The 19557-nt window shown below is 42.2% G+C and overlaps 1 protein-coding gene across 1 annotated transcript in view; it reads right to left on the minus strand.

The window, feature by feature from the left end:
* Window positions 1-13986: 13986 nt before the first annotated feature.
* Window positions 13987-19557, minus strand: part of LOC109310571 (uncharacterized protein F13E9.13, mitochondrial-like) — a 51063-nt gene continuing 45492 nt past the window's right edge. The window contains exon 6 of the mRNA XM_019535808.1: window positions 13987-14868. Coding sequence (XP_019391353.1) covers window positions 14678-14868 — 191 coding nt within the window. The 3' untranslated portion in view covers window positions 13987-14677. The remainder of the gene's footprint in view (window positions 14869-19557) is intronic.

A 19557-nucleotide genomic window follows, 5' to 3' on the forward strand; every position in this document is an offset into this window, starting at 1 on the left:
TTCCCCCTTCTCACCACTTGCTGCTCAAGCAGGCATCCTTCCCTCCTGTCTCCCACAGCATGCATTGTAGCTAGCATGTGGTATGCTAGCTAATGCTGAAAGGTGTCTGTGTAAGGCAGATGGGACAGTGTCCACTTAGGGCTTTTTGGAGCTAATCAACAGGTAGCTGGTAATGTCTCTCCATTCCTTTCTTGGAAAAAGTTGTTTAAGAGCTTGAACCAACAAGAAAGGCTTTTGTTTTGCTGTTGGGCTGATAAATGCTGTGTAACTCTCTGCTGTGTAAGTGAATCCTTTGCAACTCCCTGCTGGCTCCATCGCTGGTTAGGAGAGCAGTGAGGAGGGGGAACCCTTCCCTAATCAGAGTGTCCTGCCAGGACCTGGTGACACCCCCCTCATCTCAGTACTGAGGAAGGAGAAGGAGGGTTGCTCTAGTGCCCCCCGGCTTCTAGCCTGAGCCACTGTAGGCATGTGCCTGCATTTTCTCAGTCCAAAGGGGATGTCTGTACAGTTACAAACCAGTTCAATTCAGGATCAGGCTTTTTGAATGTCTGTCCCTAAGCTTTATGTCTCAAAGCTTGAGGTATATCAGTGGTTTAAACAAGGCTCTCATCTAAAAACCCAGAAAAGGCTTGTTAGTTAGGTGGCTACTGTTACACGACAGCTTGGAATAGCACACACCCTCACCTTCCCAAGTGCTATATTTCAGGGTGTGCCATGGTGTGTGAAACTTCATCTCTGCTATAAAGTTTTGGTATAAGAGGGTACAGGTGGTGCAAGTGGTCCTGCTCTTCCCTTGTGATCTGGCCTAGCTTTACCATCAAAAAGGAGAAAAAGTAACTGGGTCTAATCCACTGGAGAGAGGTAAAAAAAGGAGTATCAAGGCCAGGAAGGCACGTGTCAAGCTTTGCTGTGATATATCACTACCCTCAGGATGATGAGCTACCCAGCATGCTTTAGAGCACTCTCAAGTGCAGAGGTCTGTGTTGATACAGCATGTTCCAGGACCAGATAGCTTCTCTGCATTCCCCACACCCACCCTCAAGTCCCCCACTTCCCCCAAAAAATTAGCTCGGCTTGGTATTTGCATTTCACAGTACCATAAGCAGTGGCTGGATAAAAAGAGTTTCTGAATAGGAAGATAATATGATGTGTCCTCATTAAGGCCCTGCTCCTGCTTTTGCAGATATCAACAACAAAGCTCCCACTGACTCCTGAATAGCAGTAAGCTATTAAAACCAAGGCCCAAATGTATTTGATAGGTATGTACAAAGGTCCATAAGTTGTGCACATCAAACATATGATGCAGTCATGCAAGTTGAGAACCATGCATGCACGTAAATGAAGTTTGCAAGCCTGATGCTCAAGAAGACCTTAAGGCCCAAGACTGAGGAAGAAATGTAATATATTCCAAAAGAATGCTGAGGTCACCTATAAAGTGAGCGCTAAAAAAGAGAGCTAGGAAGTAAAGCCAGGTTGTATTTCTCCTCCTATAATAAATCAGTACTGTATGTATATATTAAATCCAATTCTGGGATATGTCCAGTTTCAATGATAAAAAGTTAGCAAGTAGGGCAAAAGTTATTGGATAGGGATCAATACACTTGCTTGTTGCCCTTGATTGGCAATAATGCTATGTTTTCCCTGGACTGTAAGAGGTGCCTTTGTGATTTGGGACCATAAAAATTTTTTGTACTTGACAGATTTATACAGTTGGAATACGCTAATGTCCTTTGACCCGCTTAAGAATAAATACGACCTACCAAATTGTCATTTTTATGGGTATTTACAACTGAGGCACTTTGTAAACCTAAGAACTAATATTCCCCACAGGAAATCTGTACTCTCTAATCTTGATAAATTATTGAAAATACAATCCTCTACTGCCCTGGTAAATCCACTCTTCTATTTTTGCTATTTTCAGTTACACAGGAATTGTCATAGCAGATTGAACTGCTCATCTGTTTCATCAGGTATCTTGCCCCAGCTATGACTGGTGTTTGATGCTTCCACAATCAAGGTTGGTTAGACAGGAATTTTCCCCTGAATTCCACAGGTGACTAGTATCTGCCTTGAATTACTTGCATAATTTTTAGCTTACATCCATACTACAACTACAGAAATGTAGATCAAAGAATTCGCCAACCCTGTTCTGAATGCCAGCTAAAGAGTTTACACACTGACAATCTTCCACATATACAACAGTTTGCCTTTTTTCACAATTTATGGCCCTGCACAGACTGAATGGCTTAAGGGAACTCTATTTGGCTGCCATATTTCAGTTCCATTTGGCCTTATCCATCCTCATAGGGAGTAAAACACAAAACCTGGGCTGGAATAATCTTCCGATTGCTGTCAAATAGTCCTCTGTGTGGCTTGTCTCTGCCTCCTTATATACCTAGGGTTTCCTCAGAAAACTAAGGATAAGAGCTCAGTAACTTTGAAAATACCCCTCTAAAGGATGAAAGAGAGGTTAACTCTCAGTTCTATTACAGGTGGATCTTTAGGTTTCTGTAGGAAACCTAAGGAAAAACCCACCTAAGGAAAAACCCAGAAATCTCAGTGTGGTTCCTAGGTATAATTAAATTAATGCGATTTTGGAACAAGGAATGAATCTAAACATTATCACAGAATAGCTGGAGACTTGTTCCACTTATCTTTGCTTTCAAGCAACAGTGTTGCCCTGCTGTTTTGTTATAAGAAAACAGCAGAGTACAGTAAAAAAGGGGGAAAAAAGGAATCTTAGCCATTAAGCCAATACTTCCAGAACAGCATCGAGACGACTTAACTCCCAGGTCCTTTCCCACCAGAAATTTCCCTTATTTCTCCTGTTCTTTATTAGGAAAAAAAAATGGAAACAAAATCACAGGTCCCCTTGCCCATTGGAAGTTTAGCTCTGTTCAGCTCTTGTCTGATCCACCATGTCTAACGGCCTTTTTTTACTTTTACCCTGGGCCAAAGGGCATCTGCTTTTCTATTTATTGATGCACATCTGGTGACAAGAGTCTTTCATTTGTCACAGGAAGACCTTCGCTGAGTCAGTTTTTGCCTCCGTTTTATTTCTAGCTCTTCTACAGAGTATATATTAATCTGCATAGATGTGAAAGATTGAGAGGCAGAATGAAAAAAAAACTCTCTAGGAAGCTGGGATAATGATAAACTAGATAAGGGCAGTGTGTGGGGATCTCAGCATCTTTTCCTACCACTGACTTTTTTCATGCTACTTATTTACACCCTTTCTAGTGACATATGAGGGTCTCTTTCAGTTATAATCTGTATCTGCTCTCCTTTTCTCCTCTTTGACCTCCTAGTTATATGGATAAAATATGGTGCAATCAGTATGATGATCCCAGCACAAGGAATCACATACTTTTTGATGTTAAGTACCATCTCTAAAAGCGGTGCTCTCCATGGATTTGTCCAAATCACTCAAGCCCCAATTCTCAAAAGGTATTTAGGCACCTAACTGCCAATGGGATTCGAGGATCTTTGCCTCATTTTCTCCACCTGTAACATAGAAATAATTAATACTTCCTAGGGTAGGTGTGTTGTTGGAATTCATTAACCCTTATTTATAAAGCACAAAGCAGTGCTAAATATTATTATACAGAGCAGCTTCCTTGTTCCACACATGCCCACTTTTGCTCCCTCGCTTTTGCTCAATTAGCTGATTAGCACACGTCTGGGATCTCACATACAAATTTTAAAGATTCCACACATATCATAATCTCTAGACAATGGGCTAAAATGAGGATGGCTCTTACAACAAAGCTGTATCTGACCCTCTATTTATGTTAAAGAAAATTCTCTTATTCCAGGATTTGTTTGTGTCCCTCATTTTATTATTACAAGGTTAGACGCCTGCTTCAAAACCAATAAAATCCTCTTAAAAGAACACATGTATTAATGTAGGAATGCATGCTAATCTAGCATCCAGTCAAGTGAATGGGATCTTTGCCCCATTCATTTCAGTGGGAGTTTTGCTCTTTGAAAAAAACAGAAATCTTACAGAATCTAGCAGCCTGCTACCCACTGCATTGGCTTTGTGGATCTCTTTTTTCCCCCCTACAGTCTGAGGTTGGAAAAAGAAGAAAGATGTTAAGTGGAGATAGGTGTTGGGTAGACTAGCAGCCAAAAGCAGCAAAGTTGCTTCTTTGATGACATGAGCACAAAACCAAGGGTTAATACCATTAATCAACTTTTAATCAAAACAACAGACTTCATACATCTCTGCCCACCTAGAAATATAAGCTGTTTAGTCCGAACTGTAAGCAGTTCGGAGTGGAGTGGAGGTGGGGCAGGGGAAAAAGGGGAAATAGGTATTATGAACCCCAGGTGAAGGGTTGTAAAGTCTGCTTATGGAATGGGTTTGGGCTGAGTTGGTTTTTCTAAATACATAAGGGGTAGGAAAACAGGAGAATTTTCATCTGTTACTTTCAGCATTTCACTGAAGACTATCTGCCTCGCCTGTACTTCAGCTGCTATTTGTGTATCTAACTAGGATGAAAGGCAGTGGATACAGCACAGGGGAGAAATGAAAACTTCTGGAATGAAGATGAGAACACTTCACTGCCCTATCAATCCAACAGGAGAATAGTGGTAACTGTCAACTGAAGAATAATCTGAGATGAGTATTTAACAGCTCCGTCTGGGTTTGAATAAGTGAGCGCCTGGAAGTTTCTTGCTGAGAAGTGAGGAATATGAACAGAGGGAAACTTGGTGTAGTGTTTCAAATATGCATTGATTAAACATGGGCTTGTCAACAGAAGATTCCTAACTATTCATCTTGTCAGAGGAACATTTTAAAGGTTGTTGCACCCATTATGTGTTCTTTTTGCTCCCCCCAAATTATTTCAGAATTATTATCCTCCTCCTAGGATATGGGGAGAAGCAGGGGCCTCAAACTGGAAACAGGCAGGAAAAATTCAGAAGGTTCAACATGCACAATTTCTTGGAAGACATCTTGTCAAAAGTATGTGTGCAGGGAGAGGGCATTGGAGGAGCTAGATCTTAGCTATCGGTGAATGGAAGGAACATCCACTGGATACATCTATAGAAGCCGTTCTCAGTAATTGCTTCGTCTCTTTCCTCGCTGGCGCTATGAATCCTGCACAAGCAAGCGGTTATGAGGCAAGTTCCATTGCAACTTTTTGGCAGTACCTATAGACAACCTGAGAGCCACAAAACTCCAAGTTATTTTTACCTCCTGGCCAGATTTTTACATGTCTGTCCACACTCATCATCCTCTGGTTCACCCAATGAAGGAAGGGAAGACCTAGCCAAAAATGGGAATGTTCCAGTCCAACAATAGTCCAGTTTTGCAACAAATTAACAACAATGCTAGCATACAAAGCCTGTGCATACATGAAACTGGCCAGAAAAATTAGAAAGAAGAGCAGTTATCCACTGAGTTATTTTTTGTATTCTTTGTAATTTATATAGTACCAGTATGGGATGCCATGCTTTACAACAGGTTAAACAGAGGCTAAAAACAATCCCCTCCCTGAGGAGTTCTAGTCTAGAAGGCACAGATGGTTATAGCACAATAAATAAAAAAATGATGTGTGGAGATAATTGCTGAAGCTTAGAGAAAAATGGTTGTGAAGTTGCTATTTTTCTTTATAATATTTTTTAATGTTTTGATGGCTTTTTTAAAAGAGGTTTTCAGTTTATCTAAATCTGCTCCTCCAAACAGGGGGCCATGGATTTCATGCTAGGGGAATTTGCCGCAACGTTCACTTCTTATTGCCAAAGAATTGTCCTGCAGTACCATGGCTTCCTTTGCAATATGTATTGCTGCAGCAATAATCTTGAACCAAATGTAAACTGTTTGCAGACTCAGGCTCAAATGTTCAGGTCTGCAAACAACTTGAGCAAGTCCTCAGAACCGTGAACATCTCTGTGAAGTTCAGCCAGGAAACACATTGCATCTGGTATTTTGCTATAGACCTAATTTTTGCTGCAGAAGTGCACTTACCAGCTGTTTTGTCTCCCTGTCCTTTGAGGCTTGGCTCAAAAGGAGGAGGCAGCTGAAGCTTTTTCATAATGGGGATGATTGGATGCATGCTCCTTGTCCTGTTCCGTGGAACCGGAAGTCTGGACTCCAAACTGTAGCCAGGGAGAGATCAAAATGTAGGTTAATGAGCTAGGTAACCAGCACTCCTAGACAGGGTTTGAACTGCACTTTGACCTTTCAAGGGGAAGGGGGTCTGCAAAAAAAAAAAAAAAATTGGGCTGCTTGTTACTATACCCTAATAAAATCAGAGACCTCCCCGCCCAGTTATGATTTTCAAATCTTCCAGGGGAGCTCTTTTCTCTTGGGGTGGGGGTGCACTCACCGCCCCTGAGCTCCCCTGTAATTTGAACCCTGGTACTAGAGCTTAAGGCCACAAAAAGGCACAAATTAAATCCCTGCCTTGAAAGTGATCTATAGATCTTCCATCCATTATTATTTTATACTATGTCATATCACATGGGGAATCTCTGGTGGGGCAGAAGAAAGGTATTTAATGGTGACAGAATAAAGTCTTGTTGCTGAGGAATGTAGGGGCTGTTTCTGAAAGGTCTGGTCCCATGGTGCCGTGGACTATGCAGGGCTCTGTTCAAGAGAGGATTTTTTTTTTCTTTTATAAACCAGAACATAGGCTGAGGACAAGGGGGACGTAGCCTCGTAGTCAGCGCACAGGACTTGGAGCCAAGAACTTTGGGTTTCTAATGAGGCTTTACAGGATTCCTCCCGGGGCTTCACATTTGACTTCTCTACCTAAGATTCCCTACTTTCATCTTGAATTTAAAAGTATCCACCTCCTATATCACAAGAATTAATTAGGCTTTGCACACTGATTTAAAATAATATAGTATTATTAATAGATGAGTTCAAAAGATGTTGTATTTGTGATTTTTACATTCATCTACTGACCCCCATACAAATGAGAATTTTTTGTAAGACACTATCTAAATTACAGGTGGCATTCAATTTCTATGCAGTGACCTTGCAGTTCATGTAGTCCTAAAGTTTAATCCCGTGCAATCATGAGATTTATATGTGAAATGTATGCAGGCTCAGTGGGAAAGTGGGCTCTGTAGTTAGGGCCACACTTTCACGTCCACCCCTTGTCTGAAGTTTTCTCTACGTGCTTGATTTCTCATGCGTGTCCATTCTAAGTTCAGGAGAAAGTACAGTAACTATACAAGAACAATATGTGAGAGGAAGAGCAGATCCAACAAGAGAGGCCACTGGCTGACATTTTAAAAGGGCAAATCGAAAGCAATCAACACCCAACAAAATGCTTCGTGTCGGATGAGGTGGTACCTTAGGATAAGTGCAGGATACTATAATGAAGCTACCAAGTGCTCTAGTGTTTCTGTGTAAATTAACACAAGATAATCTCTTCACATATTTAAGTGATGCACTTCAAACTAATTAATACATATTTAATAGAAGTCTTCTTGAACAGCTGTTATTTACTTCTAGAGTTTCTACACATTAGCACAGTTTCCTTTATTCTGCTCCAAACTTATTTGAGCTCCATATTACTTTGAAAACTTGTGTTGTGTAAAATTGAGCATTCTTTCCAAAAGAGACAGCTTTCTTGATAACTTAATATCTTACATTAAATATTCAAGCATTTTTTTAAACAAAAAGGTCAAATTCTATTTATGGCATGTGTGTGCAATAGACAAGCAGATGCTTAATGCTGCTAGACAAACACTTTCGGCAGTGTGAATGATAGAGAGTTGGTGATCAATCATCCTCCCAGGCTTTAAAATCAGATTTTCTTTGCTTCTGGTCCCTAAATCCTGCAGTTACATCTTGTATGCAATAATTTAGGGCCAAATTATGGCTTTGCTTCTCTTCTAAGTGCTACTCAATCAGGTGCCAAAATGCAGTAATAGCTGAGTGAAAGTGCTCTGTCTTGGGCATTCAAGGCACATTAGAAGTTTTTCCTTTTATAAGCCTACTGGGTGCTTAATATTATTGCATTTAGCCTTACAGTCACTCCTGGAATGTGGATTCCTGGTTTCATAAGAAGAGCTACTGCAAAAAACAGAGCATGCTGTGCTTTTCATTTAGCTCACTACAGCATTATTCAACATACTGAGCCCAATTCTCTTTTATTTAACACCAGTTTTGCCCTGATGCAACTCCATTGGTATAAATTATGACTTACACAACCGACAGTGATCAATTCCTGACTTACACTGCTATGAGTGTAACCAGGGACACCTGAATGATTTAAACAGCATAAAGAGAGTCTCATTCTTAAAAAAAAGAAAACTAAACTAAACTAAGAACATGTCCCACTGGATTCTTGCATATAGCTATAATTCAGATACCCAAGAGACTAACATTTGGGAGCTTGCTTATGCTTTTTTCATGATTTCCAGGGCCAAGCCATGCCAAAGGTGCCTGCTGCTATCTGCCAATTCAGCAACTGGAAGTGCACAAACCATCCTCCTCTGAGCTGTGGGGAAGAGCAAAGGTCCAACAGGGCCTGAAGAGAAAATCACCAGAACATGAAGAAGTATTACTTCATCACACCCTAGATTTCTGCAGAGCGATTGTCTTGCCGTGCTGATCCAAGGTGAAAGACTTGAAGTGGCGGTGCAAGCTGATAAGAGGGGTCAACTGCCACTTGGACACTGGGCCTGCTACAGCTTATTCCTAGGAAAAGTTGGACTGGCTCTTGTCCACAGATCCTAGTATCAAGCCATATTTTCTGGAAGATCTGGGGGCCAATTTGGATGAAATTTGGGTTAAAAACTTCTAGGGATTTTTTGCTATCCAGAAGCCTGGTCCAGCCTTGCCCCAGCATCCTGAGGTAGACACTGATGCTGCTCATTTCCCTGCCAAGCATCTGGCTGCCAGCCAACCCTTGGTCTCCACACTGGCTCCATAGACAGCACAGATCAGTTTAGAGACAGGAGAAGAACAGCACAGATGAGGAAGATGCTGAGAAGCATACTTTTTGGGATTAGATGTCTGTTCATTTCCACGTGAAATCAGCTGGTGTTGGTATGTCACTGTGCCTGGGCATTGTCATCAAAGCCAGACATAAGCCAATGCTGCTCTCAACCCTCCATCCATCTCACAGTAGCTGATGGCTAAGTTTTGCATGCAGAAGCAAGCTTTTCCTTGGTTCTTCTCTCCCACTTTTGCCACTTGAGTTAGGCTCCCAGAGTGCACTTCCAGGCCTGGGTACCACTCCTGAAGTCTGAAATGTTTCATGCAGCAGTGGAATCACAGTTGTCAGTGCCCCTTCAGGGGTATATTAGCACAGTCAAAATAGCATTTCCTTCTACTATTGCAAATGCTACATAAATGTAGGTGGATGGGACTTGCATACCCACACACCACTGACTAAGGCGACGCTGGTCAGGTCACAGCTGGAGTACTGTGTCCAGTTCTGTGCGCCCCACTTCAGGAGGGATGTGGACAACATTGAAAGAGCCCAGAGGAGGGCCACCCGCATGATCCGGGGACAACAGGGCAGACCCTACAATGAGAGACTGCGGGACCTGAACCTGTTCAGCCTTCACAAGAGAAGGCTGAGGGGGGACCTGGTGACTGTCTATAAACTCACTAGGGGGGACCAGCAGGGTTTAGGGGAGACACTGTTTCCCGTAGCACCCCCTGGCATGACACGGAACAGTGAACATGAATTATTAGAGAGTAGGTTTAGATTAGACATCTGTAAGAACTACTTCACAGTTAGGGCGGCTAGGAGCTGGAACCAGCTTCCAAGGGACGTGGTGCTGGCTCCTACCCTGGGGATCTTTAAGAAGAGGCTTGATGCCTACCTGGCTGGACTCATTGAGCCCAGTCTTTTCTCCCGCCCAGGTGGGGGGTCGGACTTGAAGATCTACAAGGTCCTTCCGACCCGACTTCTATGATTCTATGAAGGCAATACCAAGCAAAAGCATGGGGAATAGCGAGTCACTGCATTTATAGCCTGGTAGACCAGTGTTGGGCCCACAGTGGGGCACCCATGGAAGAGACATACAAGGACTTGGGAGTCAGGAAGTTCTCAAGGCAAGCGCTGACACTGACGGGGTGTGGACTTTGCCCGTTTTTGTTTTTTGTTTTAAAGAAAAACAGTGTTCCCATTCTATTCCTACAGGACCTCAGAAGCTAGGCCAATTCAACCCTTCTGCCCCAAGCTAGCTTGCTGCACCCAGAGATCCCAGCCTTGAAATGGGCAGAAGGAATTCTCTCCTCCGTGCCCCTGAACCTTGCCTCATGGTTCATCCAGTTGGCATAACTAGTTTTTCTGCACTTGCTCAGTTTGCTCCCCTGTTCATGTTTAAGGTTTTTTGTTTTGCATTTTGCTACAGGTCTGAAGCCCATCTCAGTGTGCACTTCTCATTTTGTACTTTTTCAAAAAAACAAAACAAAAAACCCAAGCAAACCTCCCCACCTGCAAATCCCGCCCCCCAAAAAACCCCCAAATTAAAAACCAATGACTTATTGTCGTTAATTTCTTCCAGTCCTTACAAAAATTAACTGATAAATGGGGTTCCCAGGAATTGGCCAAGTGCAAGTGAGGCAGGCAAGCCAAATACATCCACATGTAAAGGGCTCAGCTGCAGAGCAGACAGATTTTATGAGGAAAAGATTAATAAATACAAGTCACCTCTGCAGAGAGGTACTAAAAATAAAGGCATCCATACCTCTACAGAGTCCAAAGGGCCTCTTCCCGAGCAGGCAGCAGGACCAGGCATAGGAAACATGCAGAGGAATGAGCCTAAAGGGAGAGCATAAAAGCTTGCCTACCTCCACTGAAGCTGAGAGCACAAGATGGGTGAGCAGCTCTGGCTACACACAACAGCACTGAGACCTTCCTGCCACACAGCCCCAGCAGCATGCCAGCATAACCGTGCCCTTTCCACAAAATACGTGGTTAAACCTCCCAAAGGAGGTGTCCCTGCCAGTTGGTCAGGGTTCGAATTGAGCAGCTGGCTAGTTCTCTGCCTCCATCCCCAAGCTTCGCTTAGACTTTTGCCCTTGTTCTTGTAGATGTTTTGCAACAAGCAGCAGGCAAACCAGATCCCGGGCAAGTACTGCGCAGCTGCCTCTGCCATGGACTGCATAGCACCTAAGCTCTGGCCAACCAATGGTATTTTCTACTGCCAGCCACAGCTGTTCAGTCGATAGCTAAACAGTTTCTCTCTGTGAAAAACAGTGGAAACTTCATGAGCCATGGCAATAATGTATACACTGAGAATCAGGGGGAACAGTTGCACAATTGATCTTTAAGCTGCAAGTAGCTTTAACCGAATCTCCCTATCTTCTTCAGAAAAACCAAGGTGGGACTTTTGAAGACAAGGCATTTCTCCCTATCACCTAGCAACAACAGGTGTGAATCTCCCACAATGGTTCAACAGACCCTGCAGCAGGATTGTGGGGGGGAAGCCAACCCCCTCCTGTTTATGAACTTCCAGGCCTCCTGGATCAGAGAAAGAATGGAAAAGCATGTTCCACCCCCAGCTGCATCATTGATGAACCCCATGTATTCAAGTTGTACAGAATGGAGGGGGGCATTTCCTTTTCTATAGCTGCATATACCTCTCATTCAGCAACACTAAAAGATCTGTCTATGCTAAACCAGCTTACAACAGACCAGTAACAGTGATGGCCAGTTTCCAGAGAGCTACTGCAACTCCCTTCTAAAGTTAAATCAGTGCTGGTGATGTGACCTCTGCTGCCCTGGGACTAGCTCTAACCAGGATTTCACGAGAGAGGTCTCTTATTTCAAAATTCTCCTGCCACTGTTGATCATTCCATCTATGCAGAATAAGCCATACATACTGTCAGTCTGTGCTTACTTCCCATACCAGAACTGATGATCAGCAAACAATGGTGGTCACAGAACCAGCCATCCTTACATACCAAATGGAAGATTTTGTCCTCAGCTGGATTTCAAATTTCAGCAGGCTGCACAGATCAGTGAAGTGCTGTGTAATAATAATAAGCATCTTGGTCCTTTGGTGCTGGCCCTACCACAGCATGACTTGCAGCTGCTTGTTGATGTGGCTGAGCACTTGTAGAAGAGCGTAGTAAGCAGCAGGAAGCTAAATTTATTGTCTCAATCTGCTGACAGTTGGCAGAAAACATGTTAAGAAGGTCAAGGGAGGGCATGTCCATGCTGTTGCCTCAGTGTTGAAACAGCATTGTCTCGACCTCCCAGAAAAAAATGTTCCCAGGTGAATCTTGGACATTTTTCACTGAGGACCAGTGAATGCTGAAGTTGAAGCCTTCTGGGCACCACTGTTCAACTCTTCCACCGAGTACTGAAGCAGACATCCCACGATGCACTGGAGAAGGCAGGGTTGCAAAGACCCCGGGAGACCAGGCCCCCTGTTTTGGCACTAGTGACACATCCCACTGCATGCAAATGTTCACATTTGGTGCTGGCTTTACACCTTGGTCTTCTGTCACGACCTACCTATTTGTTAGTCTATGACCTTAGTGACAACTATTTTTTCTCCTTGTTACTAGTAACATATTACTAGTAACTAGTTATATTTTACCTTCGTAGCAATGAATGTGACATTTAGCAACGTAATCAGAGTATTTAAAAACAAGTAACACCACTGAATAATTATTATCAACATATTTGTTGTAGTTTTTGATTGACTGCTTAAAAATGCTTGCAGTGCTTACAATGAGAGATTGATTGCTGGCTGGCGCTCCTTGCTCACATGCTAGTTTTCTAGCTTCATAGTTTTCTTGAAAATTAATTTCAAAGTTGGCGATAATTCCATTAGAAAATGTGTGACACTACAAGAATAATTTAATCTACTGTGCAATCAGGTATGGAAATATATACAATTGTGAACTGCCTGAAAACCACTGCAGACATACACAGGTGGAAAAAAATCCTTACTGATTTAAAAACATGGAAATCAGTATTTTAATTGTATACAGCAGTTACTTTTGTAAACAGGACAAATACTATATAATATGCTTTTCATTATTTAGGGTTAAGGATTTAAAGAACAAACAAACAAACAGCTGTCTAAAAAAAGGAGCTGTCAGAATACTTAGCGTCATCAGACAAGCAGGATTTATAAAGAACCCCATAATCCTGTGTGTTACCTGTAGATTCTGCCTGGGAATTGCGAAGGTATGGAAAAGGATGACTACTATCCCCAAGTCATTGCCTACCCTTCCTTGTAAAACAGGGTCTGCAGGAGACTGGCCAGCAAGCTGCATCACTTCTTAAGGGAAGAAGTCAAAATTCTGCAGACAGAAATACCTAGAACACTTTCTTTCCAAGATGTGAATTCCCTCCAAGATGAGTGTGTACATCCAGCAGTAAAGTGCTGTCCTAGTCACATGGGTCTGCAAAGTCTGTACTTTCTAAGGCCCACAGCAAACCTAAGCAAGGGACCCTGGAAAAGGCTGAGATGGAGTTTCATGGTGTGTTATTTTGGGACTACTTTTGTGTTAACAAAACCAACCTTCATAGGGATGACTTTTTTTGCTTCTACAAGATGCAGCTTTGGTTTGGAGTGAGATGATGAGATGGAGACCGAGGGAAGCGTGGGGAAGGGCAGAGGCTGTGGGGAGCTGGAGGTGGGATGGTGCAAGTGGCAGGAAGGTTGCAAGGGGAAGAAGTGGGGACCTGCTACCCTGCCTCGGCCATGGCTTTCCCTGCTGTAGCAGTAGTGGGGTGACAAGTTCAAGACAAACTTCCAATACTTAGATTTTATACCTAGAAAATTACAACAGATTTATAGATTTTCCATATACAGAACCTAATTATTAAGGGTCATCTTATATTCAGAGTTGTCTGATATTTGAGCAAATGTAGTAATTTCACATACACAATTTAGGAATAGTGCCACCAATTTACAATATTGCACTTAAACACAAGCCCAGAGAGGTAAAGGACTATATTAGAGGGCTGAAAAATACCAATATGTATTCCTGGGGGCGGAAACTCTTGTGAAAATGTAGACAAATTAAAAAGAGGCAATTCTACAGGAAATGCAATTAAATATTTTCATTTTATTATTCAGCAAATATTGTGAGTAAATCAACTTCCCAAAATCTTGAACCTCTTAATTATGGCACAGAATTCTACTGTATTTTGAGAACTACATTGTTCTCCTAAAAATGTATGACGTTCTAGAATTTTACAAAGCCTTTGATTTGAAGAGATGACAATGCTTTACAAACATTTACATGGTATATCTTACTCCTGTGAGATATGCAGTATCACTACCATTTTATAGATGGGGAAACAGATAATTTCTCATGCAATTTACAGTGCTGCTGGCTGTAATCTTAGGGTGTCCCACGTATAGAATCATGGGATTCGATCTATCATATTCTATACATGAAAAAAAATCTCATTTCATCCTATGATCAACATTAAAGTTGATTCTTGAGCTAAGTTCTTATGTTGCAGTTAAGAACATATTATTCAAACCTCCGTTTTAGCCTTGTATTGACACATGGAATTGAGGGATAAAGAAATATGCTTTCTGTAAATAAATTCCATACCACCCATTTATTTTAAAGTCCCTTCTGGCTTACTGACCAGCCAAGTAGATTACAGGCTTTTTAAAATTTAATATTATATTATCCATGTCATGTGCACATGGAATGTGTTAGTTGTCCTTGGTATATCATATTCCACATGTACACATGCAATGTTATTTGCTGAAAAATTCATTTTCTCAGTTTACTTATGTGATCCATAAATTGTTTTACTCTGTCAGGATCAACAGTATTTGCCCAGTAACCAGCTTTCTTGAAATACGAACCAATTATTAAGGCATTTGCATCCAGGTAATTCCTCACATTCTCTAGAGTGACTCCAGACCCAATCAACACTGGAATCTTCACAGCTTGTTCAACCTCTAAAATGAAGAGAAATCATAAATATAAATGCAATGTTAGGGTTAACCCGGTCTACAATCACTAAGCCTTCCTCCAACCCTTAAAATTGTATCAAGACAAAATTAATCTGTTGCAACATATCCACTTTGATACTTTATGAAACTACCAGGAATATTATCCTCTTATTTTCTTTGTTAACAAATGAACATGCCTGTCTGTAGAAGTCACCTGTGCCCTTGGAACAACCACCAGCAAAATGCCACTTATTTTGCACAGCACTGTTCATAAAAAAAGAGAGCGTGAGCGAGTTGGGATCATATTAAACAATCGCTGCCCACATACCACAGCATAGTTTCAGTGCTCTGGAAGTGACAAAAGCTGAAATGGAGCCATTTAATAGCTATCACTGCTCCCATATTTCCTCCACCTTCCAAGGGGAGGAAGGTTTGGGGGCTCGGGGGAACGGGTGAGGGAGAGTAAAATCGCCCTCCTGTGCTCCTTCACTGGTGTACTTTTAACCCATCCTTTAAACCACATGGCCCACAGATGCCACATTCAGAGAACTTCCAAAGAGCAGAACTACGATTCTACTACATCTTGGGCGCTTTTTATGAATACTAATATAGTATCTACCAGCCTGACTGTGCCAGGTGCAGCAGACACACACTGAAAGAGGCAGTCTTTATTGCTTGTACTGCAGTAACACCTATGACCCAAGTTAAGAATAAATTTTGGAACTAGATTATGGAAGGAGTTCCTTTGTATTGAATGAAATTCTTAACAGTGATCTCAATTTCTCTCTCAACCCCAGAAGGAACAGAATAAGAACAAAACTTCCTATAAAATAATTAAAACGTAACAGCAACAAGAATAAGATGCCACTTTTATTTTCATTTATTAGATCAGCTGAGATTATGGTTTTTTTTGTGTGTGGTGAGATTACTGAAGTGGCAGAAGTATCCAATAGTGCCATGTTCATTACAATTCTTTAGTCATCAGTTTAAATTAGAGGTGCACTGACACCGGTCTGATATCCAATTGGCACTAATATAAAGAAAATTTTCTGTATCAGAAATAGGCCCAATGCAGCCAATAATTTTTCTGATAAATGCCCGTGTGTGCAAGCAGCCGCAGCACAGCACGTAGGCAGTGAGGAGTATAGGCCAGCATCATGAAAAGCTGCGTGCAGCTAGTAAGTCTGGTGTGGTGGAAGGAGGAATGGCAGGGGGAGGGCAAATCAAGGCCCCCGTGGGTGAGGGAGGGTGTGGGGTTGGGGCAGGCATGGCTTATTGGGGGAGGGGGAGCCCTGCCCCTGCCCCATTCCCTTCCTCACTGCAGGGGCCTTGATTTGCCCCCTCCATGCCCATTCTCTCCCCCTTCCACCACACCAAACTTACCAGCTGGATAAAACTCTTCAAGCTGAAAAGCTGCGCATTAGAAATCAGATCAGCATCAGCCAATATGCCTCCTTAAAAATCAGCTATTGGCATCGGCCCTAAAAATCTCTATCAGTGAACCCCTAGTGTAAATCAGGATAACAGTGGGTGGACTGGTATATCTCTCTGCTAGGTCCCTTTGCTGAATTTATACTAAACTAGCAGCTAAGGTAAGACCTTCAGTGAAGAGGCAGCAAAAAGGTCTTATTCCCAGTAATAGGAAAAATGAGTAGGCTCTGTATTCAATGATGTAATTTTGGGGCAGAAGCGAGGGAAAGTAAATAAAGCTCATAGGGACTATTTTAAGAACTCCATGTGGTTTACTTGGAAGTCAAAGGCCACTGTTGGGAAGATTCTTTTCGATAAGAAAAAGGGCAGTGGGATATGAAAGCAGAACATTATTTTATCTAGAGAAAACACATGTTGTTTAGTCATTTAGGGTTTCACCTGGTTAATAGGGGGAACAATTTGCTCAAGTAGGCAACTTGCACAAGGCTCATGGAGCACTGATGAACCACTTTCAACCTTATGCAAGCCCCTCTCTCTGGACCTGAATAAACATCATACAGATTTACTGCAATGACTGCGCTGGTTGTGAGGCATAAGCATACTGGGTGTTTTGATACAGAGACTGACAAAAGGTTTAGTGAAGGCATATTAATATTTTTTTAATTAAAGAAATACTTTGGCAATGTTTTGTTTGATCGATAAAAGAGAGCCGATTAACAGGGCTTCCTGAAAAGCGCGAGTCATTATTAGCTATGGAAAATATACAAGTCTAGGAGTTGTTGAGCACCCCCCATCATCCATTACCTTCAAACTGGACCTCAGAGAAGTCACGCTTACAGGACAGGTTGCTTCACTTGCTTCCTTAGAGAACACCAAGTAAGGCATTATTTCTGACCTTTAAAAACTTATAAAATTGCTTTACTTGGTGATAACAAGCTGGCATAAGTAGATAATGCTTCAGGGAAATCACCTAATGTGAAACATGAGGCTCCTCTAGCAAAGGTGCTTTGATTTTAAAGTTTCATAAGAGGTTTAACATGCTAATGACACTACAGAGAAGACTAATTATTTACTGCCACTTTGACTAGGAGAAGGGCTATTGATGGAGTGGTACTGCTACTGAAGCACTCTTTAGGTCAGAGGTGTTAGTATTCTTTTCATCTATATGAACCAGCACTATTTATTGCATGATAGAAACAAAAAAAAATTATATGACCATCCTACAAGGTCTTTGTGGAAGAAAATTTTAAGCAAAACCATGCCCTGAAATTAGACACATTAGATGAATAACACGAATAGCCCTTTCCAAACCAATTTAACATCCCGGTAGTGTCCTGTTTGTAGCAACAGATTCTTTAGGGTTTTTTTCAGTTATCCCTACTATAATTGTCTAGCCTATTCAGGAAAAGACAAAGTGCCAGGATGGGGACACACTATATTCCTACTGCCCTAAGCACTGAATTTTGCTCCAAGCTGGGTTTCCAAATTAAGCAGTTTAACAGGTAGTCTAGGAATCCCGTTACTTAAAGGAAAAATAGGGGCTAACAGAGCCCAGACTGACAAAAAGAGGGCTAGCTGTAAAGAGATAGGCAACCAGAGCCCAGGAATGGGACTTGTTAGTGACATAGCAATAGTACACTAGTAGGGTAACCTGTGTGAGCAGCAAGAAACATACTGCAGAGCTAGCAGATTCCTGGCAGTAGTACAAGACAGTCTTGGGTGGGAGACAAGGCAATGCTACAACTGCTAGGTCTGTTGCTGTAGGCTACCCTGAAGGCCAGTAAGCCAAGGTCATTAGAGAAAACCACCAGACTGCCCAGGGAGTCACCTGACCAGAAGCAGACAGTGCTCTGCTGGCATATAAGCCAGGGCCAGAGCCAGAGCCAGAGCCAGAGCCAGAGCCAGAGCAGTCAGTCTGGCCCTGGAGGCCAAAGAGCAAGGAGCTCTGCAGTAAGGCAGCTCTGATGAGAGTCCGAGAGAGATCCAGCCATGCCTGTGAGCCCCAAGTAAAGAGTTGAGAGCTGGCAGGGGATAAGAATCAGTATTGGAGGGCCATTTCTTTAGGTAGCCAGTAGGCTTAAGAGAACTGAGTTATAGCTGGTGTACTTATGTTTTTGGTTTGAGTTTAATTGGTGGACTGGATTTGGGACTGCAGGGGAGGTCAGGAGGTCCCAGTAGTACCAGCAAGACCTGTATGGCATGAACTTGCCCGGAGGGAAAGGCGAAAGGAAGGGAGGGCAAATGACAGTACAGCAGTCCACAAGGGCTGAGCCAGGGCCAGGGGCGCACAGCCCAGCAGGGGCTGGGAGAAGGAGCCAGGGCCCAGAGAAGGATGGGGACAGGACCAGAGAGGGCCCACTGAACTGTTTGATTGTTTCACCTGTGAGGCATGTGCAAGCCTACAGGCAAGGTAGCCATATACTGGAGGCTCCTGATGCTTTGGTCCTGTTACAGCATGGTATAAAAAGAGATACTCTTTAAATATTTAAAAACCTTTCACATACCGAGGTCCAGTGCTGATTACATTAAAATGTTTAACATGTTGGTTTTATTTAATGAGAAATCCACTATTCTATTGCCTAGAAAATGCCAGCAGCACTGATAGATTCACTACTGCATAATAATTCTGTGGTAACATTGAACACCCACCTTTATTTTTGTTCTTTTTTTCCAAATTCAAAACATGGCATAAAACTCTTAAGTCAACTCTCCTCCCACTATTGTGTTTTTTTGATACAGAGAGAAAAGTAGTCCATTTTGTGACTACATATTCAATGAGGCCTCACAGCTTACAGAATTTATGCTTTACAATAATCTTTGATAAACTGTAACTAGAGGGCACTGTGCTCTTTCTTGTGATATTGCATCTGCATACATGTCTGTAATAAAAATTGGATGAAATAAGTGTGCAGTTGCAAAGCACAATGAAAGTTTTTGAACTGTGGCAGCAGAAGTTACATAAAATAAAGACCAAAAGCTCCTAAGCTTAAACAATGGCAAAAAGCAATGTAAAAAAAAAAAAAAAAAAAAAAGAAGCAGCACCATTGCACCAATAACTTGCTCTGCTCCTCTTCTTCAACAGCTTTTTTATATGCAGTAATCACTGTACCATACACACCACTATATTTATGGTAATGCTTCACTGTAACATGTTGCCTCTTTAATTCAAATGACTGTTTCCCTTTATTAAGTCTAGTGCTTGTAAAAGGTGCAGATCAAAGATTTAACTCCTTTCTTTATCTACAGGACAGGTTCAGCAAGGAG

This window comes from Crocodylus porosus, unplaced genomic scaffold (genome assembly GCF_001723895.1).
Source record: "Crocodylus porosus isolate Cpor-Errol unplaced genomic scaffold, CroPor_comp1, whole genome shotgun sequence".
Classification (NCBI taxonomy): domain Eukaryota; kingdom Metazoa; phylum Chordata; order Crocodylia; family Crocodylidae; genus Crocodylus; species Crocodylus porosus.